The sequence below is a fragment of the Terrapene carolina genome, unplaced genomic scaffold, assembly GCF_002925995.2.
Source record: "Terrapene carolina triunguis isolate 2854851 unplaced genomic scaffold, T_m_triunguis-2.0 Scaffold53, whole genome shotgun sequence".
In the NCBI taxonomy this organism is placed as follows: Eukaryota; Metazoa; Chordata; order Testudines; family Emydidae; genus Terrapene; species Terrapene triunguis.
The window spans coordinates 19,418,512-19,444,096 of record NW_020664404.1 but is presented as its reverse complement, the minus strand read 5'-3'; the positions used below and the strand labels follow the sequence as shown (position 1 = coordinate 19,444,096).

The following is a 25,585-nucleotide window of genomic DNA, read 5'->3' as shown; positions in this document are numbered from 1 at the left end:
ACTTGTGAAAATCAGATCATAAAAGTTCCCTATTATGAAGCATGTAATTTTTGCAATTACCACTAGATGTCACTGTGTATGGCGTGTGAATGGCAGATATTCCAAGAATACATACAATAGCGAACAATAAGCAATATTATGGCCTAGTAATTAGCATCTCTCTTTCACTTGTCTTAATATCATTTAAATCTCATATTGCTTGTAAAATGCCTAGCACTGTGTTGCTGAACCTGATTTTGCCTTTTAGCACTACCACAATATTTCTACTATATAATAATAATTGAAATTCTAGTTGGAATGATTTCTTTGATTCGTTGTTGTCTCACTCCAAAGTAACACAGCCATCTTTAGTTAGGTCATAGAGGAGTTTTCTTGTGTTATTTTATAGCTATCTGACAGCAAATCAAAGGACACCAATCTTTAAAGAATAGCCAGTTCAAGAAATTTACCTCTTGTTAACCTAGTAGTTCCTTCTCCCTTTGCATTTCCCACCCTGATTTTTGCTGGTGGTGCTGTGGGGAGAGTAGATTAAAAATGAATCCCACCTTCAGCACTCCAGGACTCCTCCACCCACTTTTATATTTTTTTATATAAACCCAAGTACAACTAAATGTCAACAGGGAAAAATGCTGCCCTGGTAGACTTTGAATGCAAGAGATAAGTAGAACCATTTTAATTGTAATTAGAATGAAAGTCCAAGATTTATAGGGCAGAGGTAAGGACAAACGTTAGGGATTCATTAGAATTGAGTGTAAAACAATGTGCTAAATACTCTTGCTTGATGATCCACTGTAAGACTTCTCTGATCTATAAAGATAAGAACACAAAAGGTACCTCTATTGTTATGAATCTTTATTTTAATATTTGATATTTAAATCTGTCTTGCTCTCATACATTCCCTCCTCCCTTCTCTTATAATGATTCAGTTTGATCTGGGCGAGGCAGTTATGCAAGCGTGAAACAACAGTTTACATATTCTTCATTTAGTTTAGGAGAACCCACCAGATTAACTGTCTGTTTTTATTAGTCTGATTTTTTTTTTCCTTTTAGATGCTGAGCATAGCACTTTCAACATATGTTGTGAACAGTACCCACAGCAGTCTTCAGCATAAGCAGGGACTGCCTGTAATTAATCAAATCATTAGTTGGACAACACTAGGTAAGAAGACCTTCTATCCAGATCCAGTTTACAGATAATTTTCAGGAAAAGGAGAAGAGATTCCACCCCCGCCCACCGATCTTTGTACTAACACTTTCTTTTTTCATGTAATTTTGCACAGTTTTCTAAATTTTGTTTTATAACTAATTTTGACCACACCATACTTTAAATTTATGTAGCTCCGTTCATCCTGCAAAAGTAATCCTTGCTCAAAATCTAGGCCTGTTTTTATTTTAAAAATTGGTCAGTTTTCCCTAGGAAATATGAAACAATAAAATGTTCTACAAAAATGGCTCAAGTTTAAGTTCATAATGAAATGTGAAAACCTTGAGTTATAAGTAATTTTTATTTTATGAAAGTTTTGCACAGCTCTAGTATGCCTTTTTAAAAAAAATTAATTACACCGTTTTTTGTTTGTTTGTTTGTTTTCTTGTAGCAAGGGAAAAGCAATCTAAGACAGTCTACATGCAAAACAGTTAACAAAGCAAAGTGATGCAAATAATTTTCCTGAAACAACATTGTATCAGCTGTGGTTTCAATTTTTACTGAAACATAACAGCAAAGAAAATTGGGTGCATCCGTGAGCGTGTGGTAGAACTGTTCAAAACTGCCTCAGAAAATTATTTGTGGTCTGATAGTAGTATATGTTAAACATCTGTTAAAGGCTTAATATCATTATTAAAGGAGCAAACAACATAGAACTCTGTGGATTTTCATATGATCCTAACATTAAGAATTTATGATTACCGTAAGCAGTTGTACTTATTGATACTGTGAAATATAGTAACATGAAACCATCAGTCTTTCTGTTATAAAAGTAATCTCCGTAGTAATCTCCCAATGGATTTTAGGCACTTGTAGACGTTCTGGTAGAGGCAGACTCCAAAATTATCTTTATCCATGACTATAGTAATTTAGGAATGTAGGGATTTGTTTCAGAAGTAAATAATCCCATTTAAGGCTTGATAGCAATTTTCTGCTAAAACTCAAAAACAAAAATGTAACCTTTGTTTATTACTAGAATATTGACCTTTGTTATCTGGTTACTTGATGTTTTATATGCTGTATGCATTTTTATATTGGTGGAATTGCTATATCTTAAAGAGGCACTTTCAATTTTAACAATCATGCTTCTGTCTGAGCATTATGTACCTAATAGTCTACAGTAATACCTAAGATTACTACAACTGAACATTATTAGGGAAAACATGCTTTTCTCATTCTTTTCAGTTTTCTTTTGAGCATTTTACAGTACTATCATCCTTTCTCCTGTTTATCTTGTATTATAAATTAGGCCCCAATTCTGTAGTGAGTTTTGTGTGGGCAAATCACTACCAGTGAAGAAAACCATTGAAGTCATTGGGGTCCACCTGCAGTGATCTCAGTGCAGGACTGGAGTCTTATCTAGTTTTCCCTTTTGTGTGTGAATTTTACCCACAGCAGCAAGTGTGAGAGAACAATATTTTTAAATTGGAAGTCAGTTGGGTAGAGGAGGGTAGATGATTAGAATTACAAGGAAAGACATGCTAGAAATTGCCTCTGCTCATGTTCCTAGAGGATGATGTTTGTGGAGTGGGTGGCTATATGACAAAAATAAAGCTAATTGTACAAAAATTCTTCCATATCCTGTACTACAGATGTGTTGAATATTTCAGCAGAACCATAATATTGTGAATAATCCACATCCCTGAGCAGCATAGTTAAACAGACCTAAGTCCCTCTGTAGACAACACTAAGTTGACGGAAGAATAATGTATGCCAATGGGAGGTGCCCTCCTGTCAGCATAGATAGTGTAGACAAGCCTTGAGATTCAAACTGTTCCTATTTGTTTTGTTTTTTCCTTGGTAGACAATGGCTGGGCGCTTGAATCCAGTCGCTTCTGATTGGGGAGGTAGGCAGTGAAGGACTACCTCCCTAACCAGAAGAGACTGGATTCAAGCGCCTAGCAATTGTCCAGCCAACATGTTGCTGAAGTTGCACCACAATTTCAATTTTCTATATATACACATACATTCATAACCATAACCTGCATATGGATCTCATAATGATGGTTAAATTCAGCACATTACAAGCTTTTCATAAAAGACCCTACTTGGTATAGTTTTATAGTACAGTAATACAGTATTCAGTCAGCTGGTGCACTGCTTATTCTGGGGTTTCAATTTTTCAGTTCTGCCCTTGGGGGTGTCTAGACTTTCATTGTCACACCATCAATGATAATACTTGATTTGATGCTTCAGAGATGTGATAAAAACCATAGTCTGCCAAGCAATCATTCAGTGCTATCCATGGTAGGGAAAGGAATCTCTCCTAACATTGTAAAACCATAAATGGGAGTAATCACGAGATGGGCAAAATGAGGGCAGGTGCCATGCTTACTTCCTTATTACCAGTCCTGACCTGCAATGCCCCTGCTCTTCCTCCCTGTTCAGAGCCTGCCTTACGTGTAGAATCCCACAAGTTATGATGTAAAGCTGAAAGTGGACTCGATACTCGGTTGAAGAAAGTCACTTGTTTCACTAGTGAAATAATTTTGATATTAACCCAGGTCCCAAAAGGGAGAGGCTTGTTCATTACAATTTCCCATGTGCCACCAGTAGCTTCTTTAAATATTCCTATTTTTGCTCATTCAAGACTGAAAATTGATAAATTGATATTATTTCACACTTAAAATGTTTTCAGTAGCCTTTTCAAAATTTGACAATATTCTTCAACAATTAATATGATAGAGAATACAGAGTTATTTTAGTAAATGTTAAGAAAAACTAAATAATTTAAGTGATAAATTACTTAAATTATTTAGCAAAAGTAACTCCAGAAAATGGACCAGGGCAAATATGATCTGGCTTGAACCTCCATGCATAATATTTGCAAAGGTTTGACATTTTGTCTTTGTAGTGTAAATAGGATAATACATCTCTTATTCTTGTGTTAATGACATATGGTTCTCTGTTTGTTACAGCCTCATCCTTGTTTGTGCCATTACTGAGTCCCACGTTTTTCTTCCAGCGACTGCTTAGCATACTTCTCTCTTTGATGTCACCCTACCTGCTCCTCAGCACAGGGTACTTCCTTTTTTTATTACAGCTTGGTGCATATTATCCTAATAAAATATTTAAGTGTTGAATGTGAAAAAGTTACTAAATCTGTGAATGTTCTTATAAAGATGGAAAGTTTGCTCCCTAGTAAAATCCACAGTTTACCTTTTGAATGAACTACATAAAATGCTGATAATTCTCTTAAATTACATTCACTTTATTTCTCCAAACTCCTCAGGTAGTGGGTTGTAGAATGTGTATATATACAAATTTGGACCGAAATAACTAAATTGGTTTTAATTTACATCTTTTGTTATTTTGGTGCAAGTTTGTGTGTAGACAGCCCTAAATCCTACAACTACAAAACAAAGGAGCAAAAACCAATGTTTGTGTAATGTCACGCTTCCTTATAAAAGAGCGGTGGTTAAACCTTCTCTTGTGTAGAGAAAGTCGTGGCACATCCTCTAAACAATTCTGGATTGAAATGTCCTGCTGGGCTCCACAGACTTGGTTCTTTACTCAGTGGGCCAAGACGATGTCAGTCAGTGTCCCTCCTATATCTTTCTCTTTGTCATCTAAGACCCAGGTTTATGGAAGTGCTGAATCCAGTCTTTCTGTCATCGCTAAAGCTGGTGCATCCTCAAGCAGAAAAAGGAATTTTCCTCTCTGAGTCGCTTGACATTCATGTGTAGCCATGGCTTAAATGGAGCATGGTGGGAACAGATGATCTTGAAGGGGGGGGAAATCTCTTCCAAGGGGGAGTTTCCAGTGAAGTCAGATTTTTTCAAAGGATTGATAGACCCTATTAAGAAAGTAGCCTGCATTATATCTAAAAGATGATTCTCCAGAACCTCAGGATGAAGATGACCCTGTACTGGCCAGTCATAAGGGTCCCACATTTTGTTCTGTCTCACTATCCTGTTCAGGGCATATTTAATGGGGAATGGATTGCACTTGGCAAAAAAACCATAATCTTTTAGGCCAGTCTACTTGGGGAAATTGACTGGAGCTGCAATTGCCGAATAGCTCCCCGTGTGGACACTGTTATTCAGAAATACAAGTGATTAGATGGGGAGTTATTTCAGTATAGCAGCTTACCTCTAGACAAGCCCTTAGGAATAATTTTGGCAAATTTAGAATGAAGTATAAGTTAGAAATAGTTCTTTTACCCCTAGGTGGAATCCCAACAATTCAGGGTGCTCAAAAACTCACTTGCACCCATAAAGGATCAGACTGACTAGGTAGTGGAGGTAGCTTTTAAGACAGTTTGAGCATTCTAGAGCCTTTGTGAACTAGCAAAAATACCATCCAAACGTTTAAAAAAAAAAGAGAGATGTTTTTCTATTTGTTATTTCAATTTCTTTCTAAAGAAAGTCCACACCAAAAGGTGCCCATCTGAAGCCCTGGGTTCTCTTTTAAATGTATACCCTTGACATACATTTAAAAACATAACATAGGAGGTACAAAACACAAACTGTCCAAAGCAAACTAACGTCTTCCTCCCATCTTACTGCATGTTAACTGACCTCCAGCCAGTTGACTCCAGCATCTTTAAATTCCCGCCGCACATTCCCCTCAGCCAAAATTAGTGTTTTATAGATCTCTGACATGATATAGTTCAGATTAACAGGGAGTCAATCTCAAAGTACATGCATTATTTGTATAATTGAATAGGTTATGCTCATTATGATTATATGTATATATTTAATATTCTGTTAATCATTTTATTCAGATATGAAGCTCTCTTTCCCCTGGTATTGTCTGGGTTGATGTTTTCTTGGATATATATGGAAAAAGAAGCACTACAGCACTATGGCGATTCACTTAAACCAAAGGTAGCATTTCAAGACAGTTATTCTTGATTCATCATCAAAAAACTGCTCCACTAGAAAAGTATGAAGTGATTGCCCAGTGATGGCTGTAGTTCAGTTTCATCATGGTTTTTCTTCTAGGCACACTAGATTTTTTTTTTAAATATTTTTAGCAGTTTTTGTTGAAGAGTTTGTAGCAAAGCTCACATACATATTCTTTGAGTATGGAAAGCCTATATCAGGTGTCCATCTCATAAGAAAATGTAAAAGAGATGTGTAAATATTTTATTTGATATATTCCATATTAGAGCTATTTCTAAGACCACAGGAAATCAATATGACTGAAGCAGTATATTCTGTAGGTTAGAGATGGGACCGTTGAGTTTAATGCTAATTCAAAATAAGGAGTGAAAGTCCTTCCTAGGATAAGTATAATGTTACTGTCTGTTTTTCAGATGGGAAATTCTAAATAAATAAATAAAATGACTAGTACAGGAGTATTGGTGATGGAGGCTGCGAAGAAATAGTCATTTGATTTCTGAAATTACCCAAAGGAAATATTTGTAGAGTCATTTAATTTCTGCCTGCCTGTCTTTCTTATCAGTGTGGTTTTTTATTTCTGATCAGGCAGACAGGGTGCTGCTAACTGAATTTACGCTAGCAACTTCTTGGATTTGCCCTCAGAAGGGGTTTACACTATGTATCAACAGTCTAAGCTGCTGTTGTGCCCTTGAGTTGGTTAGAACCAAAATGCCTATTACAGAGATCCCCAGCCATCCTGAGCTGGGCAGGAGGTACAATACCATGCCCTCCCTATTTCCCAGAAATCCATCGTCATTGATGATCATTAGAGAGAATCAGTGGCCTGGATGCTTTGGAATTTGCCAGAGTTATGTAGAGGGGAAGCTACAGTTCTGAGCCTTCACTGCTTTTGTAGTTTATATGTAGTCAACTCAGTGGCATATTGATACCATGTTGAGCTACAGACTGGGATAGCAGATTTCAGAGATTAATAATGCCTTCGTCAGGGAGAAAAGTCAGGGGGTAAAATTGAGGCAGAAGCATTCAGAAGCACTGATCTGGCAATTACTGTATTTTTTTTACCTGCAGGGATGCAATTTTAAAACTTCAGATACAACATTTATTGATACAAGGCAGAGCATTAGAAATGCAAATGGTGAATATTGTCATTTGTTTACATAACTTAACAAGGTGAGGCTTATATGTATCACATGGGCCTGTTTCCTTAAATCTTAAATAGTAGAAATCCAAGCACAGTGTGAAAGATGCATGGGTTGGGTTCTGCTTATGAGACCATATGAATCGACTATGAATGAAAAGAATATATGTAAGCTTGAGACAGTGATTCAGTAGCGTTATCATTTTTCCTTTACATTTTGTGACCTTTGTCTTGCTTTCAGTGAGAAGAAATCTTTCACTTTATTTTTCTAGTCTTCTTAAAACAAACAAAAATAACAGCAGTACAACACAACACCTCAAGAGGCCCACTTTTAATGTCTGCCAAAAAGTCCTGCATTTAGGAATCCAGTCAGGTCTCTGCTGATGTGAGACTATTTTTAAGCAATATGTGGCCTGTATTTCAGATCCACCACATGGGATTTTTCTTTTTCCGTTGAAAAGAAGTTCATTGCCCTCTTAAACTCTGAAGACAATTTCTCCCCAGGTCAAGAGGTGTCATGTTGAGAGCAGAGTACAGAAGCTGAAGAATCTTTCAGTATCCTCATTCACACCATACCTCACCTTGGGGCTAATTGCAGCCTTTATAGTAGGAGATCTTTATCTACCTGTTTTTGTGGGCAGTGAAAATGTATTAAAAACAAACACACACACACTTAGGACAGGGGAAAAGAAATGGGAGCAAAATAGTAAACCAAAGGTAGGGGAGTTATTTCTTACCGAAGACAGCATCAGAAGCTCTGCTGGGTTCATTTGATCAATGATCACTCTACTTATACAATATCTTTCTGGCAGATTCATTAAAGTATAAGAAAACTTTACAGGCTTCATCACAAATGGATCTGTCTGTTGATGGGGAAGTGAGTTACTTTCTCATTGAACCAACTAAAATATATTCTTAGTATCAAAGTGAACCACCTGACATCATGTATTGATTTCTTCTTGCTATCTTCACAGCTTGCTGTTCTCAACTTCTCCTATACTACTGATATAACTCAGTTTCGGCAACTTCACCTGGATGACATCCGCAGGTCTTTTTTCTTTGTATCCTTTTGCCTGTTTGGAAAGCAGTGATTATGACATAGTAATTTAGATTCCAGTGAAAAGATTGGCCAGTGGGACAATGGTCAATTTCAGAATGTACTGTATTTAGCACACTTGCTTGGGTTACTGCTGAATTCATACACAAACGGCCTCTTTTAAAGATTTTTAGAAGGTCTTTTCTTTTAAAAGAAGGATTTCTTTTAAAGGCTTTTGTTCAAAATACCAGGCTAATCTCTCGGTTGATCTGCTGATGCGCAGGCTGGTTCAATCTGTACCCACCTGAAACTCCTTTCTTTGTCCCTTAAGAAAGGTTTATGCTAAAATTATTCCTCTTTTTATATTATATTATATTATATTATATTATATTATATTTATTATACAAATTGACTCCGGTGGATGAGATGATAAGCAAACATAGGGCCGGATCCTTCAGACACTAAACATTCTTAAAACTAAATTGTTTCTAATAATCTCCTTCCTCTTTTTTTTTTTTATTGTGAAGACTGGGTAGCTGTGAGAGAATATGATTGTCACTGGGCTGGGGGTAGGTGTGGGAGATTTAGCATCCACTGTAGTGAGTTTGTCAATTACAAGAAAGATTAGAGGGTTTTCTAGGAAGAATTAGCGTGGGGGAAATGGGTTTATCGTAGTGGGTAGGGCTGAGGGAGGAGGAAAGAAAGAGTTAGGACCCCACCATACTTTTTATAACATTAGAAGGAACCTGGCAAGTTTGGCAGCCTGATTCCTGAGCTTTGGTTTGTGCTCTACGGAGTACACAGCGCTTTCATTTGTAGGCACCAGTCTGAGGAGGGTGAACCAAACTCCCAGATTATACAAAGTTTGAATTCATAGACTGGAGTGCCCCAAAACAAATGTTTCCCATTGTACACACCATCAGTCCCTGTGGAGCCATCCCTGCTGCAGCTGCTGAAACTGCACCTTACTATCAAATGCTCAGCCCCTACCTTCCAGCTTGACCTGCCCAAATGTAGTGTCACTTCCCATTTCTGAGAGGGGACATGGGCTGCTGGAAGTGAGGCAAGTCTGGACAGGCCACTGAGAGGGAGCCCTGGTGCAGGAGCTGGTGGTTAGGAGGAGCAGTGTTGGCAGCCCCACTGCCCAGTGTGCCCACTCAGATTTGGCCCTGTAGCTCCTCTGTTGTGACAAAGGGGCCGTGGGGCCAAAACTGAGTGTTGTGGCCTCCATGCACGGGGGGCTCACAACACTACTCTGGTTTGGCCCTGCAGCTCCCCTGTCACACTGGAGGACTGGCGGGACCAAACCTGAGTAGCAGTGGGGCGGCCAGTGCTGCTCCTCCTCTCCACTGCCAGTGGTACGCCCCATGCATAACTTGTGTACAGCTGTGAGTGCCATTGTTGTAGAACACCAGGGGCCCAGAAGAAAGTCCAGGAGGTCTGATGCTGTCCTTATGGAGGAAAATCAGAGCTAAGGAAAGAATGAGCAAATGGTTTTCTGGGTTCAGAGAGCATCCTGAACCTGAATATGATTTTGGTGGGTACCTTAAAAGCAACTTTATTTACTGTACAGTAAGGTTATCTTTTTCATTTACAGCTTTGCTATTTCTTAACAAAACATTTAAAATTTAGCAAAATTAATGGGATATTTAGCCCTGGCCTCGTGCCATATTTGAAAATGTAAAACTAAGTTTTTCTTTGATTAAGCAAAAAAATATCGAACAGTTTTTAAAGCCCAAATGTAGTATTTCCTTTGGCACACTAAACGAACTGAATATATTTTGTTCAGTTTCAATAAAATGTTCACCTTTTTATTGAGAGCAAGTACAATGAATTTCAGCTCAAAAGGGTTTTTTTTTAGTTTAGAATATTATTAATGACTATATAGTGGTGAAGAAAGAAACAACTTCTCAACTTGAACTGTAATATTGCTACCATGAAACTATTTTAAATTAAAAGAACATATCAAGATTCCCAATTAGGGCTTGAGAGTTGGCCTGTATTGAGGAGCCTCAGGCCTTTGTTAGCCTGATCTTCCAGAAGGAGATTCAGATTGCATATGCTTAGCATCTTGATTAGGCGGCAACCCAGCCCATTGGGCTTTTTCCTGTTTTATTAGAGAACTGAAGCTGTTGTAAATCTGAACTGGAAGAATTTTGCAATATTGTTAGACTGTTAGATTACTAAACCTGAAATAATGTGATTCTTTTGGGAGTTAGATGCTATGAATTTCTTTATTTGTGCTCACATATGGCTTCCAAAAATTTGCTTGTAAATTCTTGGAGACTATTGAATAGTTAATATTGAAATTTTTATACTGAGATATTTAAATACTCCATGACAGGGTCAGGAGAGGCCATGCCAGCCCCTGCCTTCTCCCCCAGGGAACCCTGGAGGCAGGAGTCCCTTTTCATTACCTTCTCACTTCACAGTGGGGGGAGGGTTGCTGGAACTGTGGCCAGCTTAAAGAGGTATGAGAGATGATATTGGCCCTTGGCCTCACCACTAAGGGGAGGTAGGAGCCTTCCATCCTCTCCCTTCCATGGGGTTGTGTAGCAGCTAGGTTTTACCTGTATGAAAAGAATATGCCTTAGACCCTTTTAGTTACACAGATTCCATCAGATCAGGGTTTTGTCCCCACCTCTCTTGTCTCTATATTTGTGGAATGTGCAGAAAGGAAGAAGGGCAGGTAAGGGGCAGCAATGGGATAATGGATGGGCTGTGGTATTTGGACAATGAAAGTGTGGAAGGGTAGGCTGGCAATATTTAGTCTTATTTTTAAGACCAACAACCACAGCTAATTCCCCAACAAAGACAAATGTGTATACATTGATATATGGGCAGCGCTCACATTAAAATGTACAAAACTGCATCCGTTTGAATGTGTGACTGTATTGTTATGAAGAAGTGTATCCACTTCATAAGTTGAACAAGAAAAAATGCTGACTCCCTAGGTCTCTCAGATGGGTTTTGGGGCAGACCGGTCACTAACCTGATTTGCACATGAGCTCCCCTCTGTCAGAATTGACGTAGTCAGGATCTGAAAATTCAGTCAGGCAAGGATATCTGATTTCATACTTTTAAATGTAATGTAAAACTATAACAATAGTAAATGAGCTTCTCATAGTGCTGGATTCGCAGGTATTGAAAAAGAAATTTTCAGCATGTTGTTTTTATTTGATCTTTTATGTAACTTTTGTGTTGGATTTTCCTTAGCCATATTTAGGTTTTCTTCATCGTGACGGCTTTTTTTGGTACTGGAAATATAGCTTCTGTTAACAGGTAAATCTTATTGATGCTGTTGAGAGAAGTTGAGTACAAAAGAGAAGACAGTGGAAAAAATACTCAAATAGCACATGCTTAGCAAAACAGTCCAACATAAGCAAAATAATAAGAATAGTGTAATAATCTAGTGGTGGTTGTATTTAAGTATTATTTTCTATGGTATTTGGTGTAAGGGACCAGTCCTGCAAGATACTGAGTTGCCTTAACTCCTATTATTAGTTGGTGTTAGTTGGTGTTGAGAGCACTCAGTCCTGAGGAAGAGCTCTGCACCTTGAAGAATTGGGCTGTAAATAATCACAGAGATAGAAAAAGCTGAGACAGTATTTGGCCCATGAGGGCAGGGGACTGGACTCGATGACCTCTCGAGGTCCCTTCCAGTCCTTGAATCTATGAGATACATAGGCTAAGTAATACTGTACTTGGGCTTGGACAATAGTAATTGAACAATAGTGGCTTGCATGCTCATATTTTGAACAAAATCTAAAATGTCTCATTAGCAGGAAAAATGAAATGTTCTGCTTTTTTATAGAAAATACTGTTTGCAATGATACATTTTAATAATTTTTATTTTATTATTTTCATAGTTTTGACCCGGCCTCTATCTATTGCTTCCTGACTGTGTTCAATCCCTTTATAATGGGAAGCTTGCTGGTGTGGAAGGTTAGTAATTGCATCTTTGTGCAGTTCTCTCAAAGAACGGATTAATGAGTAATACATCATGCATGCAGGAATTCTTTTTCAATTTACAGAATATATATGTTTTTGAGAGTCATTAACCCATTTTATCCTGTGTGCAACTATCTGCTTCTACAGAATTTCTGAAAATAAAACCCGTAAAGGGTGTTTGACTTCAGTATACAGAATACATGACTGACTCATGATAAATATATTTTATTATATTTAAATAGGAATTTTAAGCATTGAACAGATGTTGTTAAATAACTTAAAACATTGTTTTCCCCATTGTTTATAATACCCAAATGAAAGTGGGGGAAATATATATTATCTCCATCCATCCAGATTGTATTAAATAGAAATGTATTGATTTTTTTTTTTACTATTGTCATTTTTGCAAACTGTATCTTTTTTTTTTTTAAATAAACAAATTAAATAGTCTTTTAAAGATTGGACTTCCCATTTCCCTGCCCATGCTGTCATTCCCTGTTTGAAGATAAGGTTTAGGAGTGCTTCTCTGATGACATATAGGGCAGAAATCATTAGACAGCACTAAGGGACAGCAGGGCAGACAACCTGCTGCTAGATTATGCCTAAAGTCAGTGATATGTTCACACTGCCACCTCTTTTCCCAAGGAGAAAACTTGGTTGGAGGAGCAACCAGAGTCTGGTCCAGGGCTTTGTTGAATCCAAACCTGCTGGATGCTGGGCAGTATTTACCATTAGCAGAACTGCAGCTGCCTTTCTGCCCCAGATGTGACCACATCTGCATCCCAACCTGTACTTTCCAACAGCTGTAAAGGCAGGAGCTGGGAAATGGCAGGTTCAGTCTTTAAAAGGTGGATTCTTTGTGTACTTCTAGCCTTGAAGAAGTGTGGGTCAGTTCTAAAAAAAAGAAAATGCAGTGCACACATTTCAGAGGTTATTTTTTTTAATTCATTAAGTTGTGCAGGTTGACTTAGTTGTGTCTTCTTGGAGGACAGTGAGTGAAGTATTTATTCTTTTTTTGGCTCAGTTCTTGCCACATCCAGGCATTTGTGCATGGGCTAAAATCACCCTTTCACACTAGGAGTTCCAGGAACTACCACGTAAACTATTGCAAATTCTATGTGTTACAGCATTGCTCAAATATTTCTCATGAATGCTAGACTGGATCAGCTGAAACAAGGATCATTAATATGTTTTAATCATTGAGTTTCATGGTGCCTCATAGTTTTTCACTTCAGGTAGGCCATGGCCATAGATTTTGTATCATTTTACTAAGTATATTCTCTGCCAAATGAGTTTTCACCCTTTCTTTGCCAATATTTTATTTTTATAACATGTGCTACAATGAAGCTTTCCATAATGGCAATTTGAAAAGCTGGAAAATGTTTCCATGACCATTAGTGGTGTTCTGATAGGCTGTTTTACAAATGTTGCTCTAAACCATAATGCAATTTATGTTTTAAACAGATTGTAATCCCTTTTGTTCTTGTGTCATGTGCTTTTGAAGCTGTTCAAGTCACAACCCAGTTATCGTCGAAAAGGTACAGCAAATGTTATATTACTGCAGTAGATGGAGTGGGTTTGATTGTGCAAATCAGCCAAACAGTATAATTAGTAAGGATGTGAAATACCCTGAATCAGACTCCATTTGTACACCAGTTCACTCACTTTGAAAGAATTTGGATTTATCAGATCTCAGACTAACTAACCAATGATCCACTCTGATGACTTAGCTCACTTTTTGCTCACTCCTTACACAGGCTGAAACTTCCTTAACTTCAGTGGGAATTTGCCTCAGTAACAAATGAGTATAAAATTATTGTGGATTTTAAAGTTTGGCCCAGTATGAATTATCAAACATTTAGTTTTCTGCATTTAAAACACAAAAGATACAAACAAACAAACAAACTTTTGTCTTAATGTAGAAAAAGTAAGCAATATTTAAATTAGAATTTCATATTTTAAATTGCGTCTCTCCATATAGTACAAATATTGTTTATTTAAAATATACAGACGCTCCCTGACTTATGCAAGCATTCCGTTCCATAACGTCTTGCGTAAGTTGAATTTTGCGTAAGTCGGGGACGTATACCCGACAATTACACCCCTCTGCCCTCCTCCCCCACCCCCAAAAGCTTACGGAACTTTTTCCGTAAGTGCGGGTTTGCGTAACCCGGGGAACGTCTGTATGTACAAGCCAGCTAAATTAAAACTTTGTAGCACTGACCTTACCACAAATTGCATTTTTTTAAAAAGTCTTTGAACAGACACTGTCATTATGGATTTGGGGTCACTGAGAGCAGAATGGCGGAGAAAGACGTCTAGTTCAATTGCAGAAGGGAGAAAAGCCAGATGTGGGGGGGGAAAGGAGTAGATTGAGACAAGGAGACTGATGAGACTGGAACTGAAATGGGTGTTGGAGAGAGAAACAAGACTGGGTCCAACTGGGCAAGGAGACTGGGAGCTGAGGGAGAGGGAAGACTGGGACAGGTGGGGCAAGGAGATTGGGACTGGGAGCAGGAGAGGAAACAGTGAACAGACTGGGATCCAGCAGACTGGGGGCTGAGCACGGAGATTGGGCGAGTGGCTGGGAGGGGTGGGGGAGACTACAGCTAGCTGAACAAGGAGGCTGGGACTAGGAACCAGTGGGGAGGATGGGGGCAGAAGGGGGAAATAGAATGATTTAACAATGAGCTGGGTGTTGGGGGAGAACTGAGACTGGCTCAATGAAGAGGCTGGGACAAGGAGCCCAGGAGAGAGTGTGTGGGGAGGGAAGGGGAGATTGAAATTGGATGAGGAGCCTGAGGAGAGAGACAAGGATTGGGAGCCAATGGAGAGGGTGGGGAGATCAGACTGGGAACTGGCAGGGCAGAACTGGGACTGGGTGTGGGAAGGAGGAGACATTGGGAGTTGACAGCTTATATATTCCTTCTGCAACATCTCCCCCCTTCTTACTCTGCCTATCCTTCCTGCACAAGCTATATTCCTCTATACCAATATTCCAGTCATGACACTTATCCCCCCTAAATCAGGGTAGAGTTTGGGACCCGAACAGAAACCCAGAGGGGAAGACTAGTACACACTTGGCAAGGAGACTGAACTGGAATGAGAAGCCTTAGAAGAGGAAACTGGGACTGGGTAGGCAAGGAAAATGGGACTAGGATGAGGAGCCCGGATGGGTAAGGGACAGAACAGCAGAAGAGGTTAAGCTTGGGAGGGACAGGCAGAAGTCTGTGCCCACTAGAGCACACTCCCCTCCAAAGCCTGGAATGGAAACCCAGATTCCTGAGTCTCACCATTCCTCTGCTGTCAGCAAATATATGTGAAACCCATATGTCTCACCCACTATAGTGCTGGCTAACATAGAGGATATCAACCTACTACTAGCAGTTACTCCATTAGCTCAAGTGGTAGAGGTCTGTGTGGTGGATCTAAAGGTTCCAACCCTGCCAATGACCCTGTGTAAGGAATTACACACAAAAAGCTACATTAAAAGAACGCTAGTAAGATTGCAAAATCAAGCCCTCAGAAGTTAGAAAATATCAGAATTAAGGTTGCATGTGCAACTTTAATCACCCCGTGTGTGTATGCATTCTGATATAATTTTTAAATACATTTCACATGGTATTTTTTCCACAGGACCCCTGCCTGTTCAGTTTGTGGTCCCAGGCCTTATTTTACTGCGTATTATTCCAACCTTGCCCTGAAAAGAGAATTATTAATATCCTCATGGGCTTTTCTATGGAGCTTATCGTTATAGTATCTTCACAAACGTTAATCAGTCAATCTCTACAACACTCGTGTAAAGTGAGAGGGCATTATTATCCCCGTTTTACAGATGGAGAGCTGAGGTATGGCAATTATTAAGGTAAAACATTTCCACTCTTTTTGAGTGCTCAGTCTGAGACAAAGAAGATGTGATTTTTCTGAGTACTTACCATTATATACTCAAAGCACAGATTTCACTTCCTCAATTTGCCGGTGTGAGTGCTCAGCACTTCTGCAAATCAGACATCAGAGTCTCAAGTTGGGCACCCAAAAAATGCAGAACATGCAATTAGTGACGACTTGTGAAAAGTCGGGTTTACGTGACTTGCCCAGCCTCACACAGGAACTCGGTGGCGGTGGAAGGGCCAGAATCCAGTTCTCCAGATCCACATTTAACTGCCTGAATCATGAGACCATCCTTTCTCTTTCTGCCGCCCCCTGCTTCATTCACAATATGCCTTCCAGCTTCTGATATGACAACAGCCCCCTTTGCAACACAATCCTAATACTCCCCTGAATAGGTCCATCCTCTGCACTAAATGGGACATAAGTTCTATGGGAAAAAAAGCTTGTGATCATTTAATTAAAGACTGTGTCAGAATGCATATGCACAAAGGGGGCGAATTAAAGTTCCACAGGCAACCTTAATTCTGGCATTTCCTAACTTCCAAGGGCTTGTCTTTGCAACCGGAATAGTGTTCTTTTAACTTTCTCTTTTTGAAAAGAGAGCACTGAGATTAGCATTGTTCTTCTTTTATGAAATCCTTGCTGCATTCCAGGTAGGTATGTTTGTACCTGTCAAGAGGCGAGTTTTTTGCTAGTCACATGAATAGCTTCTCAGTCTCTCTGCTCATTGTTGGAAGCATACTTCATGCTCTTCATGAGAATATTCTGTCTGTGTAGGCTCTTATACATCTCCCGTCAATGTGGTACCTTAGCTCAGCGCTTGCTAGATATTGCAAGATTGTGACATCGCTGGCTATTTAAATCAATACTAAGTTTCCAATGGAAAAGATGCTTGTAGACGAATCAGAAAATAGTGAATTTGCCACATCTTTATTAACTAATGAAGCATAATTGATGTATCAAGAAAGTGCTAGAAAATATAGCACTAAATTCAGTTTTCTCAAAGGGATAAATCAGTTTTTAGGGCCCACTAGCAGATGCTTGCAGAGCACTATGATATGATGTTTTCTAATGAAGTTTGATTGATTATATTTTATAATGATAATGCTGTATAAATTAAACTATTATAGTTAATGACCTGCCTGCTAGTGGGTCAGCTTTTTGCAGCATTGCTCTAATGCCATTAACTGACAAGCCAGTCATTAATAACTGTTTTCATGTGAACTACTACTTCAAAAACTTAATGTACAGAGTAAAATATTTAGAAAATGAAAAAGCTTTATTAGCTCTATTTCCTCCCTCTTAGTCATTTTACTTACTGAAATCTACTTTTCCAAAAGTAATCCTACATACTGTAGGTTCACACTCCTGGGTTTTTGTGCATTCAAGGGATTTAGGAGCACTCCCCCAAAGCTTTTGGCAACTTCTGGAGCACTTTTACTCTCAGTCAGTCAAGGAGTTGGAGGAGCGGCTCATGTAATCTCATTTAGCAGCTGTCCACCCAGTAAGACTGGTTTGTCAGCACAGATTCGATCAGCTCTTTTTGAAGAATATTCAAGATAATTTTATGCTCACAAGCATTTTTGTCATTCTTGAATCCTTCTGGAGATTCCAAGCCTTCCTACTCTGAGGGTTTGAAGTGGTGCATAGGCCTTGTGCTGCAAGGAGTGGATGTCACCCACTGTGCATTCACGGTATACACAGTTACAGATGCCATGATTTTTAAACTGTTTTTAATTTTCTTTTAAAATAGCAGCACTTATCATTTGACAAGCCACTCAGGTTTGCTGGTAAATAACTCACTTTTGGGGTACCCTATTGTGAAACTGTAATTACATTAATGAATAAGTCTCTTTTCAAAGCGTCATGATAAAATTATATGTTCCAAACATGTTAGGCATATCAGCCTTGTTTTGTGTGTTAACTTCTCCCATGAAGTGCATTGGAAACGTATCTCTCAGAGAATGAAAAAGCCAGCTGCAAGAAGTCATATCCTATATTAATTCATATTTATACTTGGGGTTCTAATAACTTTGTAATTGTGTCTGTGGCTATGAGTTAAGAATTATGGTCTCTCCTTTTTTGCAGCCTTTTCCTCATCGTTCTTGTGATTTCAGACCTTATGGCTTTGGTAAGCTACCATTGGACATTCTGTACAAATAAGATCAAGAAAGCAGAGTGCTCAGCTAATTCAATCAAGAGATATCTGAATTAGTTTCAGACTTCAAAGTTTTTAGAACTAGGGCAGTGAATTGAATCAAAATCCTGGTATAATTTACAGATAAAAATCCCCATCTTCATGCTTTGTATGTCATGTAAGGAATGCTTCTTAAGAGGTGTAATTCTTTTTTACTTCATTTCTTTCACTCTGCTGTTTTAAACCTGGTTTTTAATGTATTGCAAATCAAATGTTCAAATTAAAAGTATGAGAGCAGAAGGGAATGCCAGATTTACCTGGGTGCCTGGTCTAGATAATTTTTCAGCAGTTTTTTGCCTGCTGCCAGAAAAAAAACAAGAGAGAGAGAGAAATGTGTCAGACACTGAACTGATTTTTCAAACCTGTTGTCAGAATTATCAGCGGAGGGCTGGAAAATATATGAGAGGTATCTTTTGTAGAGCAATTGTATCCTTCGTGTGAGGCAGTGGGGAAAATTCACCCCAGCCAATTGTAGACTCATGGTCAAAATAATTTAAATAGAGACATCTTTTAAAAAAAAAAAACCTTTATAAATTTAAAGTGACACAATTAATTCCCCAAAAAGTGCCTTCGACAATAGCAGTGCATTGCTATATTATACCATGACTGGAATGGAAACATGCTCAAAGCAGTAGGCAGGGAGTTGTACTATTTTTGCTCTCACTTCCCACATTCTGTTTTGGAAGATATACTTCAAAGTGACAAAACCTGCTGTTTGTGTTATGTAATTTCACATTGCAGTGTGGTTTAAGAAGTTTTACCATATAAGAGAAATAGCAGATACAAGACATCAGCATGTCTAGTTTGATCTTAGAGTAACAAGCAGGCTGGATCCTAGAAGTCCTAGAAGTATTTTTATCTAGTTTTCACATACAGATTTATTATAAACTGGTTTTTTATTTAATAATTTCAGTAGGAAAAGAATTAAAATATTAATAAACTACAGATATGCAATGAACTACAGAGTTTTGACATGCAGACATTGTGTGTGTGGTCTATGTATATACATATACACATCTATATATTTATGAAACAAAGAAGATGACTATAGAAACAAAAATGAAGTGAAATGGGTAATGGTTCTTATTCTTACCAAACACTTAATGCAGCCACTGTGTGGAGTCTTCTTTTGTTGTGATATTACTCGGTGAACCTTGCAGGCGCAAGTTCATTTGTCTGCATATACCCAGAATGGTGTTTGACCACATAGTTAGTAATGGTAGCATCCAAATTCTAAGAAGAAGTCAAAAGAGTTGGACGTACTTATTTGAATAAGGAGTTATTTGCTAAACTTGCATTATAAATACAGTATAAATACAGCAGATTTTCAGGGTGATCCTTTAAATGCATTGAGTTCCTTACATACCTCGCTTCAGGGAGAGTATCGAGAATCATTATTCTGTTGTTCTCTCTCATGAAAGATTTTCAAATATGAACAGTTGTTAAAAATTTAAAGTAGCTTTTGAGTTTATTTTTTTAAAGGTTTGCTGTACTAAACCCACCAGCTTTAAATGCTCCTTTTCAGATGGTGGAGTCTCTGATTTTAATCTTCTGCCCCGGTTTCTGTCTGAAATAATCTTTAAGAAACTAGTTTAACCTAAGGTGTACATCAGCTAATTGCTAAAGTTTTTTGTTGGTCACTAAAGATTGTTGTGTGTGAGAGATGGGAAAGAGGGCTTCTGGTCACTGGGAGGCGATGCTAGTCCTTACCTCCCCTAAATCTCTGCTTCTGATGAATCTTGCACCGCCTTCACTGACAGGACATGACCCACTTCTCCATGCTGCCGTTTCCCAACTTGTGTATCTAGCCTGAGAGTCATTAGGGAAGGACAGGTCACACAGGACTGTCTAATTGGTAGGAAAAGGGGAGACCAGGCAGCCAGGGCTTGGTAACTGTGTGAATCAGGCCCTGGGATGAAACTCTTTAGCCACTCAGTGGGGTGGGGTGAGCAAGAAGGAGAGGTCAGAGCAAGTTTTTTTTCTGTTGCTTCGTAGGGAGTTGGGAGGATCTTGGTTTTTCTCCTGGCTCTTATTTTGCTTAGGGGTAAAAGGTAAAGAACAGGGTGACATCACACTAGGTGTGGATGGGGAAAGTCAGAGGGACTGAGGTATCTGTGTATCTCAAAGCGGACAAATATACACATTCTCTGTGTTGTAAAACAGCTTCTCAAACATTTTCACCTGTGACCCCAACATGACACACACTTTTTCTTCCGTTACTCTATATCCCAGGTCCCTTTAGGCTCCATCCCAGAATCCTTCTTGTTGTTTCACCCAATTCCCCCACAATGCAATGTATAGTAATGGTTAATTATTTAAATTTGGTAGTGATGGCCATGGGTGGGAAAATATTGACATTCAGTCCATATAAAATTGATAATTTCACATACTAAACAAAAAACCGAAGAGCATTGTGTGTGTGTGTGTGTGTGTGTGCATATATATGTGTGTATATATATATATATATATATAAAATGAAAAATTATGAGTTGCACAGTCCTCCCTGCTGAGTATCTGCTTATGCTAATTAAGTCACCTGTTTGCTTTATGGAGGTGTTCTGTAAATCAGGACAAATTTTTTTAAAAATCTATTTTACGTAGTTATATGGCTTCAATTATCATAGTAGCTGAGCACCTTGCACTCTTTAGTGTAATTTATCCTCACAACATACCTGTGAGATAGGGAAGTACTATTATTCCCATCTTGCAGATGAAGAACTGAGGCACAGAGAGAGACTGAGTTACCCAAGGTCATACACAATATCTGTGCTAGAGTCCCTATAAAACAGCTATGCAGCCTATCCTGAGGTCACTGCCAAATTTGAGAACCAGTATTCCAAACAATAAAGTTGTTTGGGGGCGTCTTCTCTTGAAGAATATTCTCTATTAGAAATCCTTTGTGCTTTTCAGAGCACATCTTGATAGAACTAGTCAGCCTTTGTTCCTCTTTAGCTGTTTGCGTTTGATTCCACTGGCTCCTAGAATATTGTTTAGTTTAGTCCAAATAAACATTCCTTGAAAGGTCTTGCCCTTGTTCCACTTGAAAAGTTAGAAACCTGGAGTAAACAACCTGAAAACATTGGTTTTAGTCTTGTCTTTCAAGTTGTGCAATGTTTATATACTAAACAACATTATTTTCTTATTTCACAGCACTTCTTCTTTTTGGTTAAAGATTATGGAAGCTGGCTGGATATCGGAACAAGGTACAGTATATCTGCCTCCAGTGCTTTCTTAAAAGGATAGCCTCAGGTTGGTAGTTGCCAAAGATTAGTCAGTTATTATTTATCTGTTAGTGTTCCTGTAATTCTTTCCAACTGCTTGCCCTTCTCCCCCAAAGCAAGTGTTTCATTGCTGTTTTCCCCACTCCTAGTAATGTCGTCATCATCATAGAACTCATGTTTAATATTCGTTGGCTGTCATGACTAAAAGTGGGGAAATTCATGGATTTAGCATGGCAAAAAATATGTTTTTTTTTAAAGTAGAAGAGGCATGGCACACAATTTTTATATTACTCTTATTGTTTATCGTTGGAAATTATGAGAAGTCAAATCTTTTATTTTACAATAAAAATTGTATAAAATCATTTAATACTTGGCAACTATTTAAAACCCCATACACTCCTACATTGTACATTTATAGATCCAAATTTATGCAGGAATCATGCTGGAAAGGATGACAAATACCATGGCTTTTCATGGGGAAGAAAAGTAAGTCACAGTTTTTGTCACAGAAATCAGGGCTCTGACTAATATAGACACTCTCATTCCCCCCTTCCCCCCCCAAGTCCTCCTTTGTGATCTATGCTAGTCTCCCCAGCATAGACTCCAGTGCAGCGTAAGGGCCACAGAGCCTTATTTGTGGCCACTCCTGCAACAACAAACCAGCATACCCAGAATGGAAGGAAGTATTTCATTAAGAGTGCAAATTTCAGATGTAGATTTCCTAAGTAGTATTAGAAATACCTAAGTAAATCATGGAAATAGCTTGCTAGTCTGTCTTTAGTAGAAACTATGTTGCATTATAAACCCTGCCAATTATCACATCAACTTTTATTTGAATAAGGGTTTCAACAGTGACTTATTAATATTTTGCATGCTGTGTCGAGTATATTGACTCTTCTCTTCCCCCTCCCTCCCACCTATTTTCAGGCTGTTTGAGCCTTTGCTCTTAGCCACATTTCCAAAGTTCCCAGTGTGAGTAGGTTAAATAGTGGAAAGAGTATTTTACCATCATACTTCCATGTTCTCAATTTATGATTGAGTAGATGGTCTCTTCCTTTGGTCCTTTAACTTCACACGTGGACCTAGGCTACGTCTTCACTACCCGCCGATCCGGCGGGTAGCAATCGGTTTATCGGGGATCGACTTACCGCGTCTCGTGAGGACGCGGTAAAATCGATCCCTGATCGCTCTGCCGTCGACTCCGGAAATCCACCTCGACAAGAGGCGGCAGCGGAGTTGGCGGCAGCGCGGCAGCGGTCAGCTTTCCCCCGTCCTCACCGCCAGGTAAGCCGACCTAAAATACGCAACTTCAGCTACGGTATTCACGTAGCTGAAGTTGCGTATCTTAGGTCGGAACCCCGCTGTAGTGTAGACCTAGCCTTAGAAATGAATTTCTAGAGAGATGTGAAAGACCTCAGGGATGCCCTGTTTATGGTGACAAGAATGTTAGTGTCATAATAGGACTTGTAGGATTCAGTGAGCAAAAGTACAGATTGGTTTGACTGAACAAAAAAAAATAACCTCTCAAAAATATGAAAAGTCAACCACCTTATTTTTTCTATGCTTTTCAGAGCATAGCATTTAGAGCTGTTCCATGCTCTTGTACCTCCCTTGGCCTGAATCTCTGCTCTGCCACATTACATTTGGTGCAGGAGGTGAGGGGTGCCATCCGGGAGCTGATTACATGCAACCTGTATTCTGCCCCTTTGTGTATACATCCTGTCTAATGAGTGAGTTAAGAGTCCTGTGGAAAAGATCATATGTGGCCGTGTAATTAAAGATTGTATCAATATGCACAATGAGGCAGAATGCACAGGCAACCTTAATTTGCATTTTCTGACTTTTGAGTACTTGGCTTTGCAACCTAAATTACATTTTTTCAATGTAGTCTTTTTGTATGTAACTTCCTAAGGGTTTTAAGAAAAAAGGTGAATTATTATGTACAACTGAAACAGTGTCTCCCCCCCCCCCCCATGCATCATCAGTGGTGTTTTGAACCCTGAATCTTCAGCACTGAGCATAGACCTCTGCCACTACAAAACTAAATACAGGAGAAGGCGGTTATTGCAGAGAAGGGTTGGACCACAGGGGCCACATGTTGGGTTCAGGAAGACTGCCAGGGAGGGTGGGGGAAGAGGATAATCTTGCCTCACTTTATCCCGTCCCTCCCTCTACAGCTGCTTTGGTAGTAGCATGAGCCTAGCCTTGGAACATCCATGTTCACTTATTATTTGGATGCTGCACAAATTTTTCTGAGAAATGCAAGTGTGAGTATGTAAATCGTGATTTTCGATAGTTTATATCTCATCAAAACCTGGATAGAAATTTATGGGACAAAGAAAAGACTCTTCTCTAACCTGAGGGCTTTACCCCCTGTCAATTTCAAAGGCCTTTTGCAAACAATAAGGTATTAGAGCTTCTGAAAAAAAAGGTTGCAAGAATCTTTTATAAAGGAGAGTGTTAGGCAACTATATAAGGGTCATTATCAGCTCCTCCTTTAATCTTTGTCTGTGGCACAAGCACAAAGAAAAGCTTGCAAAATTTCTCTTCTTTTTTTCCAAACCAACCAGCTCTAATGCAGAGTAATTGCTTCTGAGGTTACAGCTTATGCAAGCAATCTAGGAGTATTGAAGGGGGTTGGAATGACTGTAAGAGGGAAACTCCTTCAGGGAGACCCTAGGGAACACCTAAACTTGGAGAGAAAGCTTTGTATGAGGTTCATGTTCTGTCACTGTTATCTGAGTTACCAATAAAGCCAAACCCCAGGAAGAGAGTAAGCGTGGCCTTTGTACAGTATGTGTACATTTCGAGAACATCAACATAGTTGTAATTATTTCCCTTCAATCCCATCAACATTGTTGTTTTGCCAAGAGTATTATTTTTATTTTAATTCACAAGTCAAATCACCACCCTCAAACTATTCAGTCTTCCCTAATCTCCCTCCAGTTTGTCCATATCTCTTTGAAAGGGAACTATCCTGAACTGAGTCCAGTATTCCAGGAGTGGTCTCACCAGAGTTCTATAGAAAGAGACTACAGCATTACATCCTTCTTCAGATATAAAGTGTGTGTGCCTGAAATTGCATTTGTCTTTCCTACTGCCATATCCCATTGCAGATACTATATCCATATCTGATTTGCTGGCCACTATCACACCAGTTTCCCATGTTTCTCCTCCCTCCCATTTTGTACCTATGGTTATGTTACCCCTTTTGATATGAACAGCTAGTTAAAGTTTGGAGACCTGTAGGCTGTTCCTAGAGCGACAAGGAATTTATGATCGATTCTGCATCAAACAAAATACCAAAGCCCTGCTTCTCCAAACACAGGAGGAACCAAACACAGGACACCACTTCCTTGCTCCTAGCACCAAACTCTTTCAGCCTATATTCTGACCCACAACATCTCTCTAGGCTTCTTTTAGGGCCACACGCATTCTTTCCAGGCTGTGTGTGGTTGGCCTTTTTTCCTCCTCTGATTCTGCCTCTATCTGGGTCTTCAGCTTAAGCTTCTGTCTCTCTGTGTCTTGCACAGACCCTGACCCACAAAAGTCCAAATTACTGGATGACTGGCATATATCCTCTTTGTCTGAGGTGAGGCCGCTTAGGTTTCTCTCACAGCTATCTTAAATGAAGGATGGAGGTCACAACGGTTTAGTTGAGGTTTAATGAACTCCACAAAAACTACATATGTATTAGCTTGAATTTTCCCAAATGGCAAATAATTTTATCTTTGTCCTATCTGCATTTCTAACCTTGCAATGTCTCTGTCCTCACTGGTGTTTGCATCCTCTACCAATTAAGTATCATTTGTGAATTTAATGAGGCTGCTGTTTTTTACTCCCTTCTTCCAGATCATTAATGAAGATGTTAAGTGACAGCAGATCTTCACATTGATCCCTATGGCACAATGCTCAGTAAATTGTCAGTTTCACAGATTCCCCCTGCTCAGTAAACTGTCAACTACCTTATTTGTTTACTGTCTTTTAGAAAGTTTCCATTCTCTCATTTAATATTCAGATCCAAGGTGATTTGAATTTGTTTTGCAAGGAGGAGTTCATAGGTTTGGTTTTTTTTAATTGGTTTTACTAACGTAAAACTT

At 38.9% G+C, this 25,585-nt stretch overlaps 1 protein-coding gene across 1 annotated transcript in view; it reads left to right on the top strand.

The window, feature by feature from the left end:
• Window positions 1–25,585, top strand: part of PIGN (phosphatidylinositol glycan anchor biosynthesis class N) — a 175,233-nt gene that overhangs the window by 137,344 nt on the left and 12,304 nt on the right. The window contains exons 20-28 of the mRNA XM_026658519.2: window positions 1,051–1,159; window positions 4,123–4,225; window positions 5,931–6,033; window positions 8,164–8,250; window positions 11,452–11,507; window positions 12,095–12,170; window positions 13,641–13,714; window positions 18,156–18,198; window positions 21,415–21,467. Coding sequence (XP_026514304.1) covers window positions 1,051–1,159; window positions 4,123–4,225; window positions 5,931–6,033; window positions 8,164–8,250; window positions 11,452–11,507; window positions 12,095–12,170; window positions 13,641–13,714; window positions 18,156–18,198; window positions 21,415–21,467 — 704 coding nt within the window. The remainder of the gene's footprint in view (window positions 1–1,050; window positions 1,160–4,122; window positions 4,226–5,930; window positions 6,034–8,163; window positions 8,251–11,451; window positions 11,508–12,094; window positions 12,171–13,640; window positions 13,715–18,155; window positions 18,199–21,414; window positions 21,468–25,585) is intronic.